At 41.8% G+C, this 22,188-nt stretch overlaps 1 protein-coding gene across 1 annotated transcript; it reads right to left on the reverse strand.

The window, feature by feature from the left end:
* Positions 1–297: 297 nt before the first annotated feature.
* On the reverse strand, positions 298–20,408 carry LOC111263641 (brain-specific homeobox protein homolog). The gene is made up of 3 exons (XM_022838938.2): positions 19,528–20,408; positions 2,089–2,318; positions 298–1,508 (listed from the first exon to the last, which is right to left on the reverse strand). Exons 1-3 carry the CDS (start codon positions 19,835–19,837, stop codon positions 1,431–1,433), a joined length of 618 nt encoding a protein of 205 aa, XP_022694673.1. The 5' UTR covers positions 19,838–20,408; the 3' UTR covers positions 298–1,430.
* Positions 20,409–22,188: the final 1,780 nt, after the last annotated feature.

Here is a 22,188-nt window from a genome sequence, read left to right on the forward strand (position 1 = left end):
CGTACGAGAATATAGATCACAGACTTAGCCCTAAACTTGTATTAAATAACGCTGATAACATAGAAGTAATTGAAGCAAACGAAAGGCGTTAATTTCAACACTATTTATCAGCAAATAGACAGACGAGTGTGGTTGTCACACGGAAAAGTCCAAAGGACCTAATTTAAAAATTTAGCCCGAACTGTTACGGTGAATAATTGTCCATTCAAAGCTATTTGGAAGGACACAGATAGTAAACCTATCCCTAAATAAGCTCTAAAAATCCTAGGTTTCTAAGAATGACAATACGCTACGCAATAGGTTTGAAAATATTTGCTTTTTTTATTCTTCCTCTTGCCCTTTATAAACGATACGATACGCGAGATACACGCAAATATCATTTAGCATACATAATTATTATCTAGCACAGTACAAGGTTATTTCATGAAAAAAATTACCGCAACGTCCGTCCATGCGATATTTTGTTTGCTTATTTTACATAAATTATATGGGTAATAATCGGTGGACACGCTGTTCAGGTTGGGCATAGGTCAGGAATCAAACAAAAAAGATGTAATTATTTTTTCGTCACACCTGTTCGTTGTTGGTTAAATAAAATTCAAGTAATTTTCTCGATATTCAAGTGAGAAGACTAATATGTGATTGTGTCGTGGCTGCAGCTAGTTTCAACAAGCTGAAATTTTACATCCTTATAACTCGGCCAAGTGCACGTTAAATCGTGTACGCATCCCTAACAGCCTAGACCCAATTCGATAAAGTACCTTTTCTGTGTTGAAATAGGTGTTCATTACTCTGTTGTAAAATCAGTGCCGCCCGTGATCTGTATAGCATTGTGTTTGTTAGTTTTGATTTTCAAGCCGGAACCGCACAATTCTATACCATCATATCATTGATAGAAGAGCTTTTGCTAAATTTTAAGTTACTTGCTGTCTTGTGTTTAACTTAGCGGTCTCGAACTTACTAAGTAGGAGCCTATATACTGGAGACTAAGATAAGCTGTCGAGCACTTTGCCAAATTGCCTGTGATGATAGCGCTAGATAATCAATATTTCAGCGAACGTAATGTAATGGACAGCATAACAGCGTGACCGATCCGACACGTTGCGCGTGGAGCTACGAATGTTAGGTAGCTGGAATAAAGTCCCAAATAACAATCATTAATGAATTTTCTTCATAATACGTATTCAGGCTTTCCATCCAAGAGAGACTGCCCGTTAGTCGATCTAGGTTGTTTTTGGTCCTTTCAGAGCTTTTCGCTTGCGTTTAATTTGCTGCTTATTTTTTATATAATAATATATAGTTTTTATTGCACAAGGCATGGACACTTCCATTCTGCCACAGACGAGTTTTCTTGCAGATCCTGATGTTAATTATCAGGTTGTCACTTGGTTCCAGCCTTTGTGAAAATATTTGTTGGGGTCCTGTTGTTCTTAGTGATTCGTTGTGGTCTGAACCTTCCGCAAAAGTTTCTTATGCTTCATTCGTCGGTTTTGAAACCACGTTTTCACCTGAAAAAAGAGCGAGGTCGTCTACATGATGTACCAATGCAAGCTCTGTATAATCCTCGTTGAGCATTCGATCCGATGGCGCGGATCTGCCCTGTATGTAATGTACTTTTTCTTTAATTAATACTTACTTTACTGGTGTCCTCGATAAATCTGCCCTAATATTCGAACTTACCCCACTTTCAAATGCGATCCATAGAATAAAATTGCATTCTAAAATCCTCTACTTGAAATTGTCCCTGCAAAGATCTGTTGTATTAAATAATTGCGTATAACTGACATTAAGAACTCTGTGTTAACTAGGCACACTTGGGAAGGTATCTACACATTCAAGTTCGAGCATCAGTTCACGCGGCACTCCGTAACGTTATCATTTTCGGTAACGTCGACTGAAGTGTTAGCAGCCGTCCACCGTACGGCTTGATATATTTTATGGCCAGTAATAATAGGGTTAAGCACGTGTAAACGATACGGTCTGATAGCTTTGCTAAACAAAAATATCTTTTTCACGTAAATCCGAAAAAATTCTACAGCATATTAATGTTCATGTAATCGCTTCGTTCATCTAATACGTTAAAATTACCTGGGTTTCTGACAAGTCAAGAGCCGCCGCAAGTTCCAACCTCTCAGGCGTTGATAGATATCGTTGCGAAGCGAATTTTGCCTCGAGTCCTTCGAGCTGCCGGTCTGTAAAGACTGTTCGCGCCTTACGGCCACGACAGCGCAGCGACGGCGAACGAAGGTCACGACCCGATGGATGTAGAAGAGCCCCACCCGCAGAAACGCTTTCACCACAGTAAGTGACACCGATTCCTGCGAAAGTACATTATAACCATTAGCATGTGTATTCATGAACACGAGCGAGTCAATCGTCGAATGTGTATGGGAATTTTAATTTTCTAAATTTTTAGGGACCCGTTCAGAGCCGATCATTTTATAAAATTGCCGACGGGGTTTGCGGTCAAGAAGATATTCAGAAGTGACCACCGAATCTTTGTGTCTGAAATTTTCTAAGTCTACCGCAGGGTTCGAACAGATGCAACCTGGGCCCAACAATTCCCTGGAACCTGAGAGTCAAGGAAAGGCCCATGTTCTGACACGATCCGACGGATAATGCGGATAGCAGGCTCTTGAGAATATGGCAAAAAGAATGAAAAACAGTACAAAATTTTGCCCTGGAAGCTGCAGTAGCAGATATCATTCTTAACATACATGCTTGGATTTTACGTTCCTTGAAGAGCTCACGTACTACCTCTCATAAATCTTCATAGAGCACAGAGTTTTTCAAAGCTTTCTTCACAGAATTGAATGAGACACCAGTATCTTTTTCACCGCGTCTTAGAGAATACAACACGCAACACGCTAGCGACGTGTACGATGCTCACTCACACTGGAGAAAAAAGCTCACGGTGGGAAAAATGAAATTGTCCCTGAGGTACGGCATGAGGTAGTTTATTTTTATCATTTGATCACGAGAGTGTTGGAAAGTGAGTGACCCTACGCCAAAATGGATCTTGAAGGAAAAAGAACGGTTTGTGAAGTTACGGCTAAGTAGCATGGCAAATGATACTTCGTCAGGTTCGAAGGATGCACGGAGGCGTCGTACCTCGTGCAGGGAGCTAGCTGGCCTGGGGAGCTGTGAAATCTAAGCAGGGTGACCCCAGCCCGATAATCCGGTGGCACTAGCAACTTCCTCCTGCTATATTATAGTACTGTTAATAAAGATATGAACTGATTCTGACTAGCCTTGAAAGAAAAATTGAGAAGCAATAAGTCGTGTCCCTGAAAGGACCAAGTCCAACCGGAGGGGCTGAGCCTAACGTTCGGCCTGCATAAGATAGATATGCTCTGGTGGCGCTTGTCCTACATTACTCCATTTCACTACGAAAGAGTGATTTTTAAGTACTTAGAATTGTTGTATGATGCTTCTTTAATCAATTGTATCCAAACAAGGGCACTAGCTATATAAGTACTGTTCTTAAGGATGATAGTTATTTATATAGAACGTAACTGTCGACTTAGCATAGATACTCCTAGACAGGATACTATCCAAAGGTGGATGTCACGATTACAGTGTACAACTACGGAAGGCAAAGGAGAGAACTGAGATTCTAAGAATACAAGCCAAACTTCTGATGTGCGCCACCTAATTTTGAAGCAAGTATTAAGTTGTCCTGAATGCTTTGACCCACGACTGAAAGAAGTAGCTTTTAAATTATAGATTAGTATTTCTAAATAAAATAGGTGGCATCTTAATCGATACCATGCTTCTGGTAAGACCATAGTTCCATCACTGCAGGCCTTCTGTGATCTCTAGACGAAATGATCCTTACGAGATAATTACGAAAAATGACTCTTGCACACCTCCATGAAAACTTTATTATTGAAACAGGTGATCGTCTGATGGTGTAAGGCCCGGGCTAAATGGCAAGTGCAGTTAAAAGCTCCTGCTTAGGTTCTCTCGCTGTTTGTCAGATAGTTAAAGACGTATATGATCTGGCATCGTGATGATGACGATACCTTTCCTCTTCACTAGTTTCAAGCAATTCTCTCTGATGCCTTATCGTAATCTCGTCAGTTGTTATCAGTAAAGGTCCCAAACAATCGTTCCGCCAGGCGGCAGCAGTCCATAACGCACGATTTATTTCCAATTTCACCAAACACAAAGCGTTGCCTTTTTTAGCGTCAGTACAGGCTTTACAATAAGTTTCAAAGCACATTGTTTTTGACCCGGACGGCTGGTATACGTGATTTTAAAGCTATATAGCTAGAAAGACAATTAATACGTTTTCGACGACCCTATATAATTCACCGAAGGCAAGCAAATCACGTATTAGACAGATTTTTACTGTAAAAACAAAACCCATCATCTACCGAATTATAACACAGATAATAGATAAGGACGAACATATATATCATAGCTGTTCTAATCTTTCAAGTACTACTTGTCAGTTTATGCTCCCTATTCCTACTCTAAAGGCCAATTAAAACGAGATTGAAGAGCTAAGCGAGTGCAGGTAGATCGGGTACTTCTTTCATCCTGGGCCTCTACTTCGAAATCACCGAAGACCTACTCGACAGACCAGCCATCCCTATCACCTGTATTATAGTACAGTCTGTCTCAGAGAGATTTTTATTGGTATATGGCTTATTTCACTGAGAATTAGCTTAAGCCACCGTTCGGCAATCCTGGTGGTTCTATACTATATATATATATATATATATATATATATATATATATAAATCAGAATAGGTACACATACAATAGATCTAAATCTAAAAAAAATATGGCACTGAATAGCCATTTTATGCCTTATAACACCAACAGCCGCCTGTCTGATTCCGCTCAAATAACGGAGCGGGAACGCGGTGATACGAAAAGCGATAAAATTATGACACGTAAGAATGATATTTTATTATTGAAGCCGCCAGTTTATTAGAATAGCGTTTATCCTAGATAAGTTTCAACACCGCTAAAAAACACATTTCCTCTAACGTTAATGATACACAATGGTTAATAATGGCTGCAGTTCCACATATTGGTACTATGCACATACGTACCTAATTATTTCACGGCGTTATATAATCAGGACAAATTACTAGTATTACTTACCGTCGACGCTGCCGAGATATTTCGTTTCTCTTTATTATCAAAGTAATGATAATAATAACAATGGTGGTCGCCGATGTCATTAGGAAGCGTGTATGTATACGGATATTGCCTTCGTCATCTAGAAGAGCGCCGCAGCGATAGAACACGTCCGCGTGGCACCAGCCACCCGACGGTGCACCGTTAGTGTGTAGTTTAATGCGAGACGAAATAATTGGTCGATTCATAAGGTTATTTATCTGCTCGCCGCTGACATAAGGGGCCCCCCTATCTGCTGAAGCCGGTAAGAGATGAGGGAATGATAGAGGGCGTTTCCAAACAGAAGATGAGGGAAAGATACTCGATACGGTGGCAAGCGACGAAGCGGCACAATCCTGAAGGGCCCATAGCTGAGAGGTGCCTAATAGGGCGGCAAATACAGAGGTTGCCCGGAGTATGCTCTGTACGTTGCCGGGCTGCTCTTTCGTTTGTATGAGAACTATAGGCGCACTCGCCCGCGGGCTCACTTGCGCCACTTTGACGAACCTCGATATCTCTGACAGAGAGAAGTCCCTGCAGCGGGGGTTTATAAACGAAGCCATCGCATAACAGGCGCGCAGGCGCCAGAGGAGCCTCTTTGATCTGCCCGAGGGTTTGCACGAGCGTGCACCCGGCCCTAAGTACTACTATCAGTTGCTATCAACTACACGAAAGGGGGACCAGAAAGGTGATTCTGTTGACGGCGAAGAAGAGACTGGCCGAGTCTTATGCCCTCCCCAACTCCCCAATGTCAGACTCTCACTTTCTCGCATTCGATCGGCCATTAGTGAAAGCTGTGAATGCAATTCATCAATCAGCTACACAGCCATAAATTTCACAATGAGCATTGTTTTGGATTAAGTGGTAAACCAGCCTCAGGGACGATAAGTATAAAGAAGAAAGAGTTGCTTGTTTATCCATATGCAAACTTAAAATTATATACGATAACACATAATACAACGTACAAATCGTATTCAGGTCAACCCAACCCTAACTTGGAAGGTTCGTGTTTACTGCTACTGGATGCACACACGGTTCCGGCAGCTAACTTATTTTATTGTACGAACTCGCCTTTAACCCTGTAATTCTAACATTTTGTAAATGGAAATTTAGCGTTGGGTTATTTTGGTGCCGTTCATCGTAACTAGGAAGGTTCACGCCTGGAGCCAACTGTGATGCTTTTTTCTCTTTTATTGGCACTTAAAGTTTTCGGTATTTAGCGATTTGTAGATCTAACCCCATAGATGTCATGCCAAATCACCAAATGTACACAAACTACCAAGCAGCAACACAAACCGAGAGTTTGCTTGACAGGCGAGATGTTTAATTTTCAGTGTCTATCATTCGTAAATCTATATTTTGCCAATTACTATTAAAGATACGCACGATGACACCCGAGATATACTATAGGGAGCTCGAAAAAGCTCTCTTATATCGTATTAGGCTGTTACAAGCGAACTTCATAGCTTTTAAACTACACGATACTAGCGGGCAAGGTTTGGTTGATGAATACTCGAGTATTGTTGAAACTCGTCATTGAAAATTCGTTGAGTTTAAGAGAAGGTAGTTTACAAGGAAAAATACCTTTCGATCTAGAAGATATACGCCCAGTTGTCAAGTTTTTTTTTGCCACTCAGACCAGCAACGAGGTGACATGAAATCGGGACCTGAAGGGTAAAAACGCATTGTTGCAGTTGAAAAGGCTTCTTACAAAAGCTCACGGGTTCAGAATCTAGGGGCTCTGTCGGCCAAAACCGGCTTTTCACCTGTAGCGTACTACAGAATTATGACCCACATACTGAAACGGAAGAACCTGAGTAAAAAATAGGTTTCCCCTAAAACGATTCCACGCCAGTTGGAAATTCATGTTGTCTAAGAAGTCTAATTTCTATAGCTTCAATTCAATCACCAAAAGTTGTTTTTTGAACTGTTTTTACTAACACTTTAAAGTTCTTTAGATCAAGATTTATTACGGACGTTCCGCTTGGCCTCATGAACATCCTCCTTGGATTTTTTAGAAGTCCTGCAAAAACTAATAAACATATAGAGCGTCAACCTCGGGCTAGTTTTAAATCTTGGTGGGGGGCTCGCTCACCGCAAAAAGACTACGTAACAGCTGATCTATTCTCAAACTCCAAATACGAGACATTTCCTTTACGCAGGATAAATTTATTGTTTTCCAGATTGTTGCTTGTTCTAAATTGAACTAGCGGTTGAGTGCATGCCCCCTACGATAAACAGCATTCCAAAGTTTGCCCGAACTTAATGCCCACCGTGTAGGCGCAGGGCGTATGGTTAAATGGTAAGGTTGACCTATATGGCACTAGTGGCGCTGTATAGGCTGTTTATTGCTTGGCCGAAAGAAGTCAATCATTCAACAAAACTATGAGGGTACTTACTTGTTTGAGAAAAAGGCTATAATTACCGCTAAGGAATAACGTAACCATTTACTGCATAGTTAGCTAGGTCAAGGATTATAATTCGTCTACTATAAGTGCTTAGAATGTTTTCTGCGCTATGTGAAAGTCCAATTAGGAATGAGCCATAAAGGAATTTTACTTCATTCAAGAAACTGTAGTCCACACTGCCACAGCCTCAATGATGATGACCTGTCTTCAGTGTGGTAAACCGTACTTCTGGAAGAGGTGAAACTGGTAAAAAAAAATGACTCCCTACAGTACAGACCTAACAAACGTTACCCAATTAGAAAAAACGTTGGAGCCCATATAGTCGTGCTCAATCTGACCCAACATGAGTACACGTATTACACGCACTGACATTTTGAGGGGTAACATGAGGGTTTGGCATTGTGCTCGCAAATAGCATGTTTTCATGTTCGATTGACACGCCCCATTTCATTGGACAACTATAACTAGTTATCACAATGTTCATACACATGTATATATATGCAAGTCGGCGAAGCTGAATCAACGTCCTGTCGGCACTTAGGATATTGCTGTTAATAAGGTAGGTGTCGTATATGCTCTTAGACTATGTGCCTCTATATTGATGAGCGTAAGTCAATATGAATGCGGCTATTTAAGAACGCAGAACAAGATCGAAGGGATTGTCTCTGTCTTCCTCTCTGTCAAGCAATTTGTACAGTTATAAGATTAGATTCCTTTAGACTAGAGGAGTATTCATCTTTAATCCTTCGGCCTTCTGATGCACTGAATCACGAGGAGCATCTCATTGGAGACAAAATTGCGAAATTTTTCGCTGACCTAGAACTGTGAACTTCTTCAAAGCTTCTCGAAAAAAGTTCGCAGGAACATAGTAAATTCTATAAGGCCTAGGTGAGTCAATTGAAGCAGTAAATAATAGTAGTATAAATAATAGCCGTAAATATTCTACATCTATAATAAGGTGTTTGAATGCCCCGGTTGTCCACACTAACTTAGTATTTTCGGATCATATAGAAATGGCTCAATATCTATCTAGAAGATTCAATTCTATATTTAGAAAGCCACCGGCGCTCGTCACTTTTACTTTTTGTTTTACATGAAGCTGATTACTATCAAGCTTGTTTTGGCATAACTTCCACAGCACATGGCTAGCATGATGAGGTAATTGTATTTCATTAGCTCTTGCCCCACAGGAATTCATATGACAAAAAGAGAACTCACTGGCTCACGACTCAACTGAGAATAGATTCGTTTTTTTTTTTTTTTTTTTTTGTCTATTAAATTCTAATCATTACAGGGCAAAGCATACGAGCGGATGATGCGGACGTACGATTCCATTCTTGTTTTTTTTTTTACGCAGCTTTACAAAGTTGCGCTTTCCTTTGCCTGCGGACTCCATGCCCTTAGTTTCGTTTTAGCTTTTGCCCGCGGTTCTCCTTATCCACCCTCCCGCTATGAGTCTCGACCGAACGCTGGGTGTTCGTCTCGATTGGCGCCCGGCCCAACTTTCTTCCGCCTCATTAAAAACTGAATAGCTCGCTCAATAAACCTCCGCGTCTTTGCTAGTCTCTACTCGGCACGTAGACGCTTGCTAAGCAGCTAGATGTTCATTGAGGACGCTGATAGTGGTGAAGGGGAAACGATAAAGTCAGACATTGCACCGAATCGCGGGTAAAAGGTGGGAAAGACGAGCAAACACTTATTGAGACGAATTCTGCCTGTCGTCTGTGTGTATGAACATCATTGGAATGGATGTGCTGAAGCAGGGGTCGCCGACATGTGGGATACCAGTAACGAGGTTACTGCGATGAAATGCGAGCAAAACGCGCATGGCGAGGGAGGATAGCGTCCTTAAAGGAAATGGGAGAGATGAGGGTAGCTATTAAGCAGAGGCCGTCACAGTATGATGACAGTATATGGCAAAGCATTGGAGCCTATGAATGAGGCCTGTGCTTAAGAGGGGGAAATACGACACCAAAAGCAGGTGGCGATAGCCCATGGTATTGGAAAAGTAAACTCAATAGGGAGTACGGAGGCAGTTTGGTGCAGTAGCGGTGATGGTACGCCATGACTTTAACCTCCTACAGCGGCCATCTTTGCCTCCATCCGCCTTTATAGAGATAAGTGAATGAGTGGCGCATATCTCCATACGCCACGGATGAAAGGGCCCGTTGATAGGAACTGACGACAAAGCAGCTCCAGTAAAGCGACGACAGTTAAATCAACGGTGTGATTGACAACGATGTGAATACAGATACTGATTAGAGCTGCACAATAGTCGCTCATGTTGTTCTCGCTCTCTTTTACGCCCCCTCGTGTCCTAACGCAGTTGTTAAGGTAACGATTAGTAGATTCAAATAGTACCACCTGACCTAGACATATATGATAATGCAAAGCAAAGCATACCTTAGCTTCTACGATAATGTTTTACACAACACTTCTGTGCAGTACGCATCACCATTCGTCTGAGTCTAATGGCTGGAGAATGAATAAACGTTGGACGGCGGAATATTTTGTTAAGCCGTTCACGGTCTGGTAGTTCCAACTATTTTCGCGCTCCGTAACTCAACTATTATAAGTTATACTCAGAAAGCTTTTGTAAGGGCTGACATCAGGCATTTCTGATTTTTCCAGAGCTTTAAAATTTCAGTAAAACTTTACATGATGCTAAATTAATGTGGCTTAATATACTTTCTAGTTGACAAAAGCAACTACGTTTGACGGCGGACATAAATTTCCATCTCCGTCTAGGGAGCGAAGCGCGAGCTAACATATGTATTATTTATGAACTTCAATGAAGTACAGCTGTGCTCAAGGCAACATCCGCCAACAATCCTAATTACATTTATTGCTGCTGCTGCTGTTAGATATTTAGATAGTTTCTAGTACCGAAATTTACGTGGAACAAGATCCAGCGTTTGGGTTAAAACAAACTAGATAGCCGTACTCTAAGTGTAGAAAAATAGGCTATCATTGAAACACCCACTGAGCTAACGCTATGAGGCGGATTCAAATGAACCAGGGTATACAGACGTATTGCGCTACGTTTGCAATGTATGATTGGCCTAGTTGTTAATGCTGCCCTTCTGTCTCAGGAAAGATGTTGTTCGATTTATTTAGGAAACTGGAAGTCTTTTATAGTCACCTCTGTATCCAAATGTATAAAAAAAGATAGTACTTTTGTCGATGGGCATAGCTCTCCGTTGATTAACACCGATTTAATCAGAGCGCTTCCCTCACGTTTATGCGAAAAACAAAGCTTCAGGAGAAAACACGACCATAGTTGACGGGAGCGCGGAGGGGCGGAGGGTACAAATATTAAGCATCCCATTTCTAACAAAGACTAACCTAAATCCCCACGAAAAAAAAAGCTGTGTTTACCACAGGTTTACACTTCGTTGCCAACGTCTAGTAGAGCTTGCTGTTTTAGTCGTACTAGCATCGTCCATGATGTATGAACAATGAGTTGACATACGATCACCCATCGATACGTAGATAAAGTCTCGTAAAGACGGGCGCCGCACTTAGATAAAGAACAAGAACTATCTCCGAAGAAGTCAATGGATGTGCTGCTAAAAATGTCAACAACGGCAAAAATAATATGATAAAAGTATGTCGGCCTAGCTTTTGGTTGGGAAAAGGGGACGCTTCTGAGTATCGCCAACGAAACACAAGTACTCTATGCAAAAATTTCTGCAAACAAAGGAAGTATTTGATAGTTAATAAAAATACAGCATTAGAAGAACAATAAACATGGGTAAAAGCTACAAAATGCGGTTATTAGGATGTATAGATTGTTCTCGTAGTACGGAAAAGGTAGTGCTCCAGACTGCAGATGGCGTTGTTGCAGATGAGTGACCTTTGTGAATTTACGCTTAGATCAAAACGTTAAATACTTGAAGTAACCGACTGAGACTAGAGAAAAATGATTACTCGTTCTACAAAACCGATACAAGTAACAGTTACCTTTTTACCGAATCAGAAATTGAAGTAAGATGGAGAAGAAGATGAAAAATCAATTTCGATCGCCCCTTGCCATGGGCTCACAATTACATAGTGGGTCCGACAACGGTGGAGCAGCGATGGTAGAGCAGTTAAAACGGTAGGCCAGAAACCTTTGAAGGCCTCCCCGCAGAGGTTCGAGTTCTGCCAATTATAATTCCTTCGCTTTTCGGAAACTAGAGCACTTTGAGAATTACGATAAACAATAGAATGAACATTGTGTTCGAATGATGTATCATAGTATTACCAACATAGACGAAGGGAAGGTCAATCTGTAATATTTGACTATTATAGAAGTTCCTAATGTCAGTGTAATAAAAACAGTACAATGGAATTGATCGTTTGATTATTCGTAACAGCATCGAGATATAGTACATTTGATTGCACATGTGGGATCTGGCACTTTTTACTCGACATCGCAAAAAATTGGCAAAATCACGTTCTTGGGCTAATAACTGCTGCGCTGTGTTTCTTTATGAGCCGTGTCGATAAACGATCGCTACCATTTTAATGCCTATAGTATTAACTACGCTTACATGTCAAAGCTAATTGCTGAGGAAAAAGCAGGGGTTGCCTTCATTAATGTTCGAAATAGTCGAGGGGCGTCGTCTGATATCATTAATTAGACGATTGATAGAGCCGTATACCGCAGTAGACAGTTGCCTATTCCCCGCTGTACCCCCACTTTGTCGAGTCATCACAAAAGTCCGCCTACCGTACACACTGTTCGGGTGCTTAGCCGTTAGCTCGAGAGTTCCTTCCATACATATTGTGGGCGGGTCAATAAAGAACAGGAGTCTAGTCTAGGGGGCGCTTGTGCGCTGCTAGACTAGACTAACCAGCCCCGTCGTTTTGACTTTGGATTCCTAGGACACTACCGGGCTGGCGCTACGCGGGAATCACCCCCTGTGCTTAAGCGACGCACCGAGCTAGTTGCTATGGCAAGAAGCTATGATGAAGATCTCTGGCCCTTGGCCCAGGGCCGACTCACTCGTCGAGCGTGGCAAGCCATCGCAAATCCGGGATGATCTCAATCCTCTTATAGCCATTAGCTCAGTGGTGCTATACAGCGAAGTCTGCCGTTCGATGGCAGCAGCCCTTACCGAGTTGCCTGCTTCATCTTCTAATACATATATGAGTATGTGTATCGTCTAAGCGTGCTCGGTAGGGGAGCCCATAACGCTACAAGGAATTGGCGGGTCGCCTCAGGTATAAGCAACGCTTGTGGGCATCATGACATTGTTGTTAGTGCCCTTTCTACTCCAGCCAACTGACGCTTGTTTAACGTTGAACGGCGTTACTTTTTGTCATCTCATGCTTGGGCTGGCGGTAAAGTTGTTGAGGCAGATAGCTATATTTATGATTGACAAATCGTATCCAGCAGACAAGAATAAGGAAATGATCCACATCTTCTTAGTTGCCCCAGTCTGACTCTTAACTAGACGTAGAATGAAGTAGCACCACATACATCGTAAGCAAGTACAGCTACAGATTAAGCTCACATGGAGAACTTAGCGTTCTCATTGACTAGTGTAGCTTCTAAACTTTAGTAGTTTATGCTTCTACTTTCAAGGGGCAGCTTTCGGTGGCTCGGAGCAGAATCCTGGCTAAAAAGGGGCGATTAAATGTTGACGATAAAAGCATGAGGCGTTATTTCAGGCAGGTATCGAGTTACCTGTTAGAGAACATATTGAACAAACAGAACCCAAGGGGCGTATAGCTAACTCCCACAGGAAGCAACAACAATTGCAATAACAACAAACGAAAGAAACCCATATGAAGGCTGCTCGCGCTGGTTCGCGCATTCAACTTCTCATATCTTCAACTGATCAAGCTTCAGTCTAAGCAAAAGCAAAATGCCTGAATGAATTGTTCAATATACAATGTAAAGCAAGCCTTCTACTAGAAGATAGAGTTTGTTGGTGCTTTTAACTAAGAGTAAAATACACGGTTATATGGTCTTTCTACTAGGTTTTGTTCATTCATACCTATTAAGTTAACCGGCCACCGCATCTCGGGTGGGTGATCCATTCGAAAATTCGAAGTTCAAATTCACCTACTACACAAGTATTCCTGGGTTAAGACTATGATCAAAATGGACAAATCGGACAAACCTTTAACAAAATTACCTAAGAACTATTTTCATTGCGTAAAATTATGGGGATTCCGTAGGCTATTTTGTATGTGTGCGACTTCAATAGCAAAGTTTGTTGGCACGTTAGGTATGCACGCACGCTTACCAGGTCACCAGACTAGTGCTCGACTACGAGTAGAGATCGACTGATTTTCTGTAGCTACCCATAGAGCCCCGTCGCCATTACCCTCCGATAGTGGGCTAAGCAAGCTTTCATCTTTAAAATTGTTACTGTCCTTCACCTCGGCAGTCTTAGGAGCCTTCATTTTTGCTGACTGCATCAAAGTGCATAAGAGAAAATTGAATCGCTTTTCTATTCTCTTCATGCTTTTTTCCCTTCCACCGCTCAAAGCACTGATCTAGTGATGACGACGACTACAACTGCCACCCCACCGCCCCCGGCAGCAGCATTAGCCTCTCGCAATTGACTGCGTGTCGTCCCATACGCCCTCCCCCCTGATGGCTTCCCCCAACAGAACATTTGCCTTTCTAAAATGCTTTTATTCCTCTCGCGATTCAATATATATTGAATAGAATTTCGCTGACATGCTTTTTGTGTTTATACTCGTTTTTACCGAAAGCATCACACGAGACATGCATAGGCATCTTTTGCACCGATTACAGGTGTCGTCCACTATGAGTGGTGTAAGTAACCGCTGATTTTCCCTTTTCTCCTTCTCAGGCGAATCGCTCTCAGCAGGAACGCAAGCGGCCTGTACGTACTTGATAGATAGGGACTGGAATATCCTGAGGCTTGTATCGGTCCTAGGAAAGAACCAGGCCGTAACATTATGTGGGTGCATATTGAGTTTAGGCCAATTTTAGAAGTACTTGACCCACCTGACACCGTGCTGAGGACTCTAGGCCATGTCATATATACGCAGTGCACCCATTCTCGTCCAAAAAAAAATGGAAGTTTCCGCTTCTTTGACAATAATAACGCGTTCTTCAGTTGCGTTTTATTTATGAAAAAAAAACCTTAGTAACATTTAAATTATACGAAGAACCGGTCAGTGTCTAAATGAGTTCGTCTAAACAAGGTGATCCTTCTACAACGTTATTTCAAGAGATGGCACAAATTTAGGCATTCTCTAACTGTAGCCACGATCGCGGACCCATTGCCAATGAGTTTTATTTGTTTACAGAATCATTGACGTATCTCGATTGCTTTACTCTGCGCAAGGGGCCATTAGAAAGCACACTTGCGGGTCCTGTGTGGCGATTGTAGGAGCTGCTGATGCTAAGGGAAATGTGGACGTAAATTTGTTGCCTGCAGCAGCTGACCATATTCGTGGAGCATAAGTTGCCAAGCAGGAAAAAAGTAACCAGATGTCCTTTGAATGTTTCCTTTGTGGCAACATACTGTGTTTACTGTGTGGTTTTCCACATTACCTCTTCTTACACAATGACAGATACAGATATATAGTAATTCAGAGAAAATGACTAAAGGGAAATGGTGATAAAATGCGGTAACTATATATTGCGTATCGAGAGACTTATGTTGCTAAAATGCGAGTGCTAGATCCTCCAGGATACATTCCGTTGTTGGAGGGAGAAGTAATGTCTGGGCGAGTTTCTTAAGGACAACGTCGGAGAAATATTTCCGTATGTAATTGTGTGATACTCTGTACAACTCGGCAATTAGTGCTAAAAACCATTCATTCATATCCATAAAAGTCGCGATGGCTGTCTTGGCCGAGTCAGCAACAAAAACGCAGCTTACACTGCCTAAAAAGCGCCAAATTAAATTCACAGATTAATCAAGATTTCTGCTCTCCAATCAATACTGTTAGTCATTAGCATTTTTGTCATTGTCATGCCTTTAGTAACGGGGTAGTAAACGGAGTCAACGAGAGGTATAGGACGCATCGGCAAAAACCCTAAGTCAAGGGTCAAATACATACGGTCACATAATTACATGACATGAAATGAAATGGTAAAAGAAGCCGTCAAATTTACCCATAATATCGAAACCGATTCAAGTAGGAGGGTGACCTATAATGTGGACAATTGGTAAAAGCTAATAACAGATGCTATACATGATGGGGCAGGTGGCCCAAGTAGATTTAGCGGCTATTGGCCGAAATGCGTATGGGAACATAAGCGAACTAAAGAAATGAGAGGAACTTCGTTGTTTTTTTTTTTAACTTTTTAACGCATAAGTTAACGGGAGCGTCGGGTACATTAACAGATAGTAAGAGCGATATGCGGATGTAACGACGGCTAAATAGAGCTAGGACAACGAGCAGGGATATTAGTGTAGAATGCACTCTATATGAAACTACTACTTTGGGAAATCTTTAGAAAGCTGGAAAGTGCCGTTAGGCGTTTTGCCGGGAACATTAAAGGAAAACTTGTGAACCGCACGAGGCGCAAGCAGGTTAACAAAAAACAGTGGCGGCAGAATTATGACGCGGAGCGACAGTAGGAACGGGTGCTAATTAGAACAAACAAAAGGAATTATTGTAATTATGATCATGGTAGGTAAAATGTAAGTAACGATGGAAACAGATTTATCATACAAATATGTTTTGGTACAGAATAAGCTCTGTAAGGGATCACAAATAAACTAAAATGTACGTATAGGATACGGCGCTTAAATTGGAACAGACCTTGGAGAACAGTTTGTCGTCACCGGCGTGCCTCCACTCATGCGCTATTCCTGCTAGCAAACAAAAGGCAGCTTGCTCTAAAGCACCCGTTATAGCGTCTAAACCCGTTATAGCGAATTGCAGCGCATGCTTTCGGATTGTGGGCGGCGATCAACTATTATACAATCTCTACGGTGTGGACGAACCCCACAAACCACCATAAATTACTGGGCCATGCTTAATCGGGGGTATATCGCATCGCAAATGAAAATGCGGTTGCAGGAAAACTGAGAGAAGTTCCCGATACAGCACACCAAAAATCCATGACTGGGAACAGACAGGACTCCACATTTGCTTGCTGATGTGACACTTCTATATCGATCAGGGGGTTATTAAACAAATTTAACATGAGTGAACATATGATGACACTGATTACTCAGGTAGACTTCAGATACTCGGTATGCACCATAAGATGCTGTTTGAGCGCAATAAAACTAAGCGAAACACTAAACCTAAGATTTGACCGCTGTTATTTATTTGCCTGATTTTACCTTTGAATTACCCTAAAAAGAATGAGCAGGTCGTTTTCGATTTTCCTCAGACGAGAAAATTTTTTTATCGCATGAAACGGCAGAAGTGGTCAGTGGCTTGCTCACGGTTAGACTATACGGGCAGAAACGAGTTTTTGGTAAAAGTTTATACTCTGAGTATGGTATCAGTGAAGGAGACGTCCCGCTACCATACCTTTGTGCAAGAAGGAATACACTGCTAAAGAAGCTTATTACCTGGAGTATCTGGAACAAGTCTATACGTTTTCTAACAAAATGGGGCATAACTTTCTACAAGCCGATACAGGTACAAATATAGCTGTTTAAAAACACAAAGATGATCTATGATAAGCAAATATGGTCGTCGTACATGCCAGATTTGAACCCGTTTGATTACAATGTATAAATCATTACTACTACTACGGAAAAGGCCAACGAGCCTCAATATCACGGCGTCGATATGCTCATTCGTGTGATCAAGACGCCGTTTGCAGAACTGCAACGGGATCACCTCAGGGACGGTTTCAGACCCTTACTTAAGTTATAATTGCAATGACGATGATTATATTGTATGAGCATGAACGTCAGGAATGGTTCCTCTAACACATGCAAACAAATTTACTGAGTTGTAAAAAATCTGTAAATTTTTTAAAAGCATTCTTAGAAACAAAGTAGGGGAACAAGACTTCTAAGTGCCGCACCTTTCTGAAACAGGAGATGTCGTGTATTTTTTTTATTTTACCGCGAACTTCTAGTGGTATCGGGCTCGCACGTACCTTGATCTGCCTAGCTAAACATATATATAAAGCGGTAATAGTATTAGGCTTCAATACGCAAAGTTTGAGCGGCACAAAACAGTAGTTCTCGCTGCTCCATCAGGATAAATTGCAGCGAAACAACAATTATCAAGTAAAGCTCCAATTGTTCGGTTGAATTATTCATCTAAATTTCCTTTGTTTGTGGGTGAGCGGTCGTCTGGATACACCACCGATAAACATTATGATATTTATCACGAAAATGATCCATGGCACAACAAACTTCCATGATAGGAGGTTCATTCAAGTTAGTGCACTCTGTAACGTGGAACTCGATATGTTACTCTTCTATCAATAAGGAAAACTTTCCAAGCAAAATACACTTCTAATTTGAAGTAGTATTTAAATCGGTTTCAACATAAGCCTCTAGCGTATGGGGTACAAAGCTCGATGGGTGCGAGTCCCATAGTAGAAAACAAACGCTATATAGCAATGAAATCTGGTGTGCTAGTTTTCAGCAATCTCCTTAAAAAAATTAGATACCTCTCAAACTGATAATGAGAGGTTCACAAAATGGTATTAACATGTGCCGGCTGTTAGCACTCAGCTACTCTGTACGCTACGCTTTATTTAGTGGAAATTCTGTCTTTACATTATTTAAGCCATACAAGCAAGTTACCGTCCATGTTATCGTTCGTAAGTTGTCAAATTACACAGCTACGAAATACGAAGACAAACCATGCGATCGATCGTGCTATTTCTATAGCTATAAACAAATCCACGGCATCATATCCAATATATATATATCCAATCATATAAGGATGTTCGGTTACGTTTCTAATCTTAGATCAACTGCTTCGATATTTTGTTTCCAATAACTGGAGAGCCTGCTGCTGGAAAAATCTTACGTGAGATGTACTCCAATGATTCCTCTTATGCCCATCCACTTGGCTTCCGGTTTGAATAAAGGAAACATTTGAAGATCATGAAATCTTCTTCGATATTGGCTGCCATAGGGTTAGCTTCGAGGTAGAATTTTAGTTTCCACCATGAGACTGCCGCAGCTGGAGTGAACCAGGACGCTTTTGGTTCGATACTATTAAAGTCTATTCAGCTGATCAACTTCATGAGATAGTTTTTAACTAATAGTTAATTAATTGTCAACTATTGTTGTCGTAACCATATCCTTCTTGCTGCGTCAATATTTTTCTAGATACAACGACAACTGCATATATACCTATATATATATAGAGTCATATAGTCTACGTAAGAACCAAAACGCGACAGTGCATCCATTAAAAAGCAAGACTAATGATAAGCTAACAACAAAAACGCTCGCCCATCCATTTGGTCTTTCTGAAATCAGTGGTCCGTGCTTGTTTCTCTGTGAAACTAGGTTTCTATTAAATATCTATCACCATAGTTACTTCATGGAGAATCAGTTGGTAAAGAGAGATCATCTAAAAAAAAAAAAGGGTATGATTGGGCGTAACTTAAGGTACACACTAAACTCTTCTGTATGTGGGCAGCTCTAGGGTTTACTGGACATGCAGTCTAATTACTGATAATAGCCTGTTACTAGTGCAGCACATACTGCAAGCTTCATAAGCTCGTCATCCGCGTCGCGCCTTTAATAGCACCTATGCCATATTGTAAGTTGCTTCGAATTAAATAAGTAACACGGTGACAGGGTCGAGAAAATCAGTGTTTAAAGTGTAACAGGACGTATCTCTACTCGATACGTAAATGCATATATTATAATTATAATCAAAGAGTTGCATCAAAATTGTGTCTCGGTACTTCGGTAGCCGGTACTCGGTACACACTCACATGTGTGACTAGCCACCGTATCTACCAACATCTATACTTCTTTTGTGAAAAATATGGTAAACTTATATGTCTTAAAAATGATTTTTATAACCGAGAGTATATTAACTTAAGTTCTTATCAAAAACCTACCTGCAGAACTTAGCAGCGGTGGCGATCCGGGGGTGCCTGGGCCGTTCTTGGGTACTCGTAGCCATTCTGGGTAAAACATGCCAGCTCGAAAGTCAACATAGTGTAGACCAGGTACTCCCACAGTTATACCCGAGCCTAGAGGTGTATCAGATCCTGTATGAATCGTTATCGAATCACCAGGATTGTCTATGGAGCACTGCCGTTCAGCTAGAATGTCCTCAATCATAAACGACGTTTTCTGAGGCTCTTCGCTGCGACACACAGCCACGTCCGAGCTATCTAGCACGCCTCGATCCGTGCGAAGGTCCATGGTGTTGTTGATTTTTGTGACGTTGCGTCACCGCTTACGAATTTACTACTTCTCGTTGAGCATAAACTGCTTTTAAAACAGTCACACTCGGTCGTATGAATAGTTAGTGGCGAGATTACCTTTTTCGTTTTGCAAATTACGTATAGTTGCAAAAGGCCACTGACTCAGTCGTAATCATCGCGATCAACTCATATGCTTTGTTACATACATGACCCTAGGATATCCCGTTCTCAATGAACTAGCTAAAAAGAAAAAAGCACAAATACCTGGTAGTGTTTATGAATGGGTGCCGTAAAAAATCTAACTTGTACATATGTTAGTGGATCTAGTCAGTGGACCTGCACCTTCACTTGACTAGTAATATCTCTCGGCTTCAATAATTCTTTTGATGATATCGTTATGTGGCGGCTCGTTTCGAAGTTAGAGACACGGTGCACTGGTTTCTTTCGTAACCAAGCTTACGGAAAGAGATCTCAGTTCAAAGAACGTTTGTGTCACTTTAGACTTTGAGCGTACGCCTCTAGGCAAACACAGAAATCTAACCGGGGAGACGAGTCAACAGACATGAGATGATGGGAAAGCCAGCATCACTCAGTCTGGCAATGTACTCACATACACTCTCATGTGCTGGCCATGCTCAAGGCAGTTGTCGCGATAGCCTTCTTCCGTTTCTTCGTTCCTAATGGGGGTAGAGCGACACTGTTATCCCCTGAGGCTGAAGCTGGGTACATCATTGCTTACAAAGAGGCGGAGCTTCGGGAGCTCCAAAACTTGAACTCGTAACGTACTCAGGCTCAACGCTCCGCCATCGCAACGCGAGAGGCCGCCCATGGGCGGGGCCAACCGACGGCTTGACATGATTGGATTTGCTGATGCTATAAGATGGGTAATTGGCAATGCCATGTCGTGCTACGGGCTACCAGTGCTACGTACAGCCAATAAAATAGCTGACGACGGAGGAGACAGAAGAAGAAGAACGACCGTGAGAAACGGGAGGATTGTCGCCATAGCTGTTGGCATCGTCGTCCTAGAATGATAGAACGGAGTGAGGTGGAGGCGGGCCAAACGGAACCAGCGTCCCAACGGTTCACTGCCAGGGATCCTAGGGACGAGCTCCCAACAAGCGGAAAGGACAGCACCTATGAAGACGCCTCTGTCAAGGGATTGTAACAAGGTTTCCAGCCCTGCAATAGCACAATGTTAGACAGGCAGCTGGTTAGGAGCTGGGAGATCTGGGATAGGCAGAAGTTGCATGGAGAATAAGATTGAGCTATGCCTAGACAATACCTAAGTAGACTAGGGAGCCGATTCGACAAAATGGCCGAAGCTGGAGTGGTCGTAGGGCAGCCAAAACAGGTCGTAAAGCAGGATAGAGAAGGTACAACAACTTAAACGAATCAGACGAAGGACAGTGGCGCTTGGCCCCATCGTCATCATGATCATCGTCATCAGCCGTAGCAGACCGCTGTAGAAGAGGCAGGGGCAGTAGCGGGGGGCAGGCACTCGAATGTGGAGAACTCCCAGCGCTTGAAGAGAGGGTGAGATTGATGGTGGGGTCGCGCGCCAAGGTACATGTGTAAACGAGCGTGTATGGGTGCCTGCGCGCGTGTGTGGGTGTGTGTGTGTGTGTTCGTAGATAGAAATGGGGATAGTGTTGGCGGTGGTGGACTACTCCCAGGTTTGGATGCAAGTCGTTGGTCGGAACCGTTCGTCGAAACGACCCATGACATAGATGCAAACAAGAAGCAATTGTTGGACAAATTGCGTTTGAAATTGAGAAGCTGCGCCAGAAGCGAGGCAAGCGAAGCTAACGATACGCTTCGGCGAAAGGAGATAATAATGTCCAGGAGGAAATATATGAAAAGCCCGGTAGCTAAAAAGAGAGCTGTACTAACAGGAGTAATGGTAAAGCTGGTAGATGAACTGATATGAATCAACTAAAATTCCGCTATTTTTCTAAATAGATAATAGTTTTGTTAGCATTTTGATTTTAGGCCAGTACAGAAACGCATTGTAAACTTGAAAGTACTTATTTTCGCGTAACCGAATATCATTAATCCCTAAAATTTTAATTAAAGGCGATTCGTATATAAAGAATAAACCCACCACGAATGAGCCTTATTAAAAGGATAGGCTGAAATTTTTGGCGCCGTTTTGAGGTTTAAGTTAAAGATAAGGCGGTTATCTATATATATATCTATCTATCTATCTATCTATCTATCTATCTATCTATCTATCTATCTATCTATCTATCTATCTATCTATCTATCTATCTATCTATCTATCTATCTATCTATCTATCTATCTATCTATCTATCTATATCTATCTATCTATCTATCTATCTATCTAT

This window comes from Varroa jacobsoni, unplaced genomic scaffold (assembly GCF_002532875.2).
Source record: "Varroa jacobsoni isolate VJ856 unplaced genomic scaffold, vjacob_1.0 scaffold_779, whole genome shotgun sequence".
In the NCBI taxonomy this organism is placed as follows: Eukaryota; Metazoa; Arthropoda; class Arachnida; order Mesostigmata; family Varroidae; genus Varroa; species Varroa jacobsoni.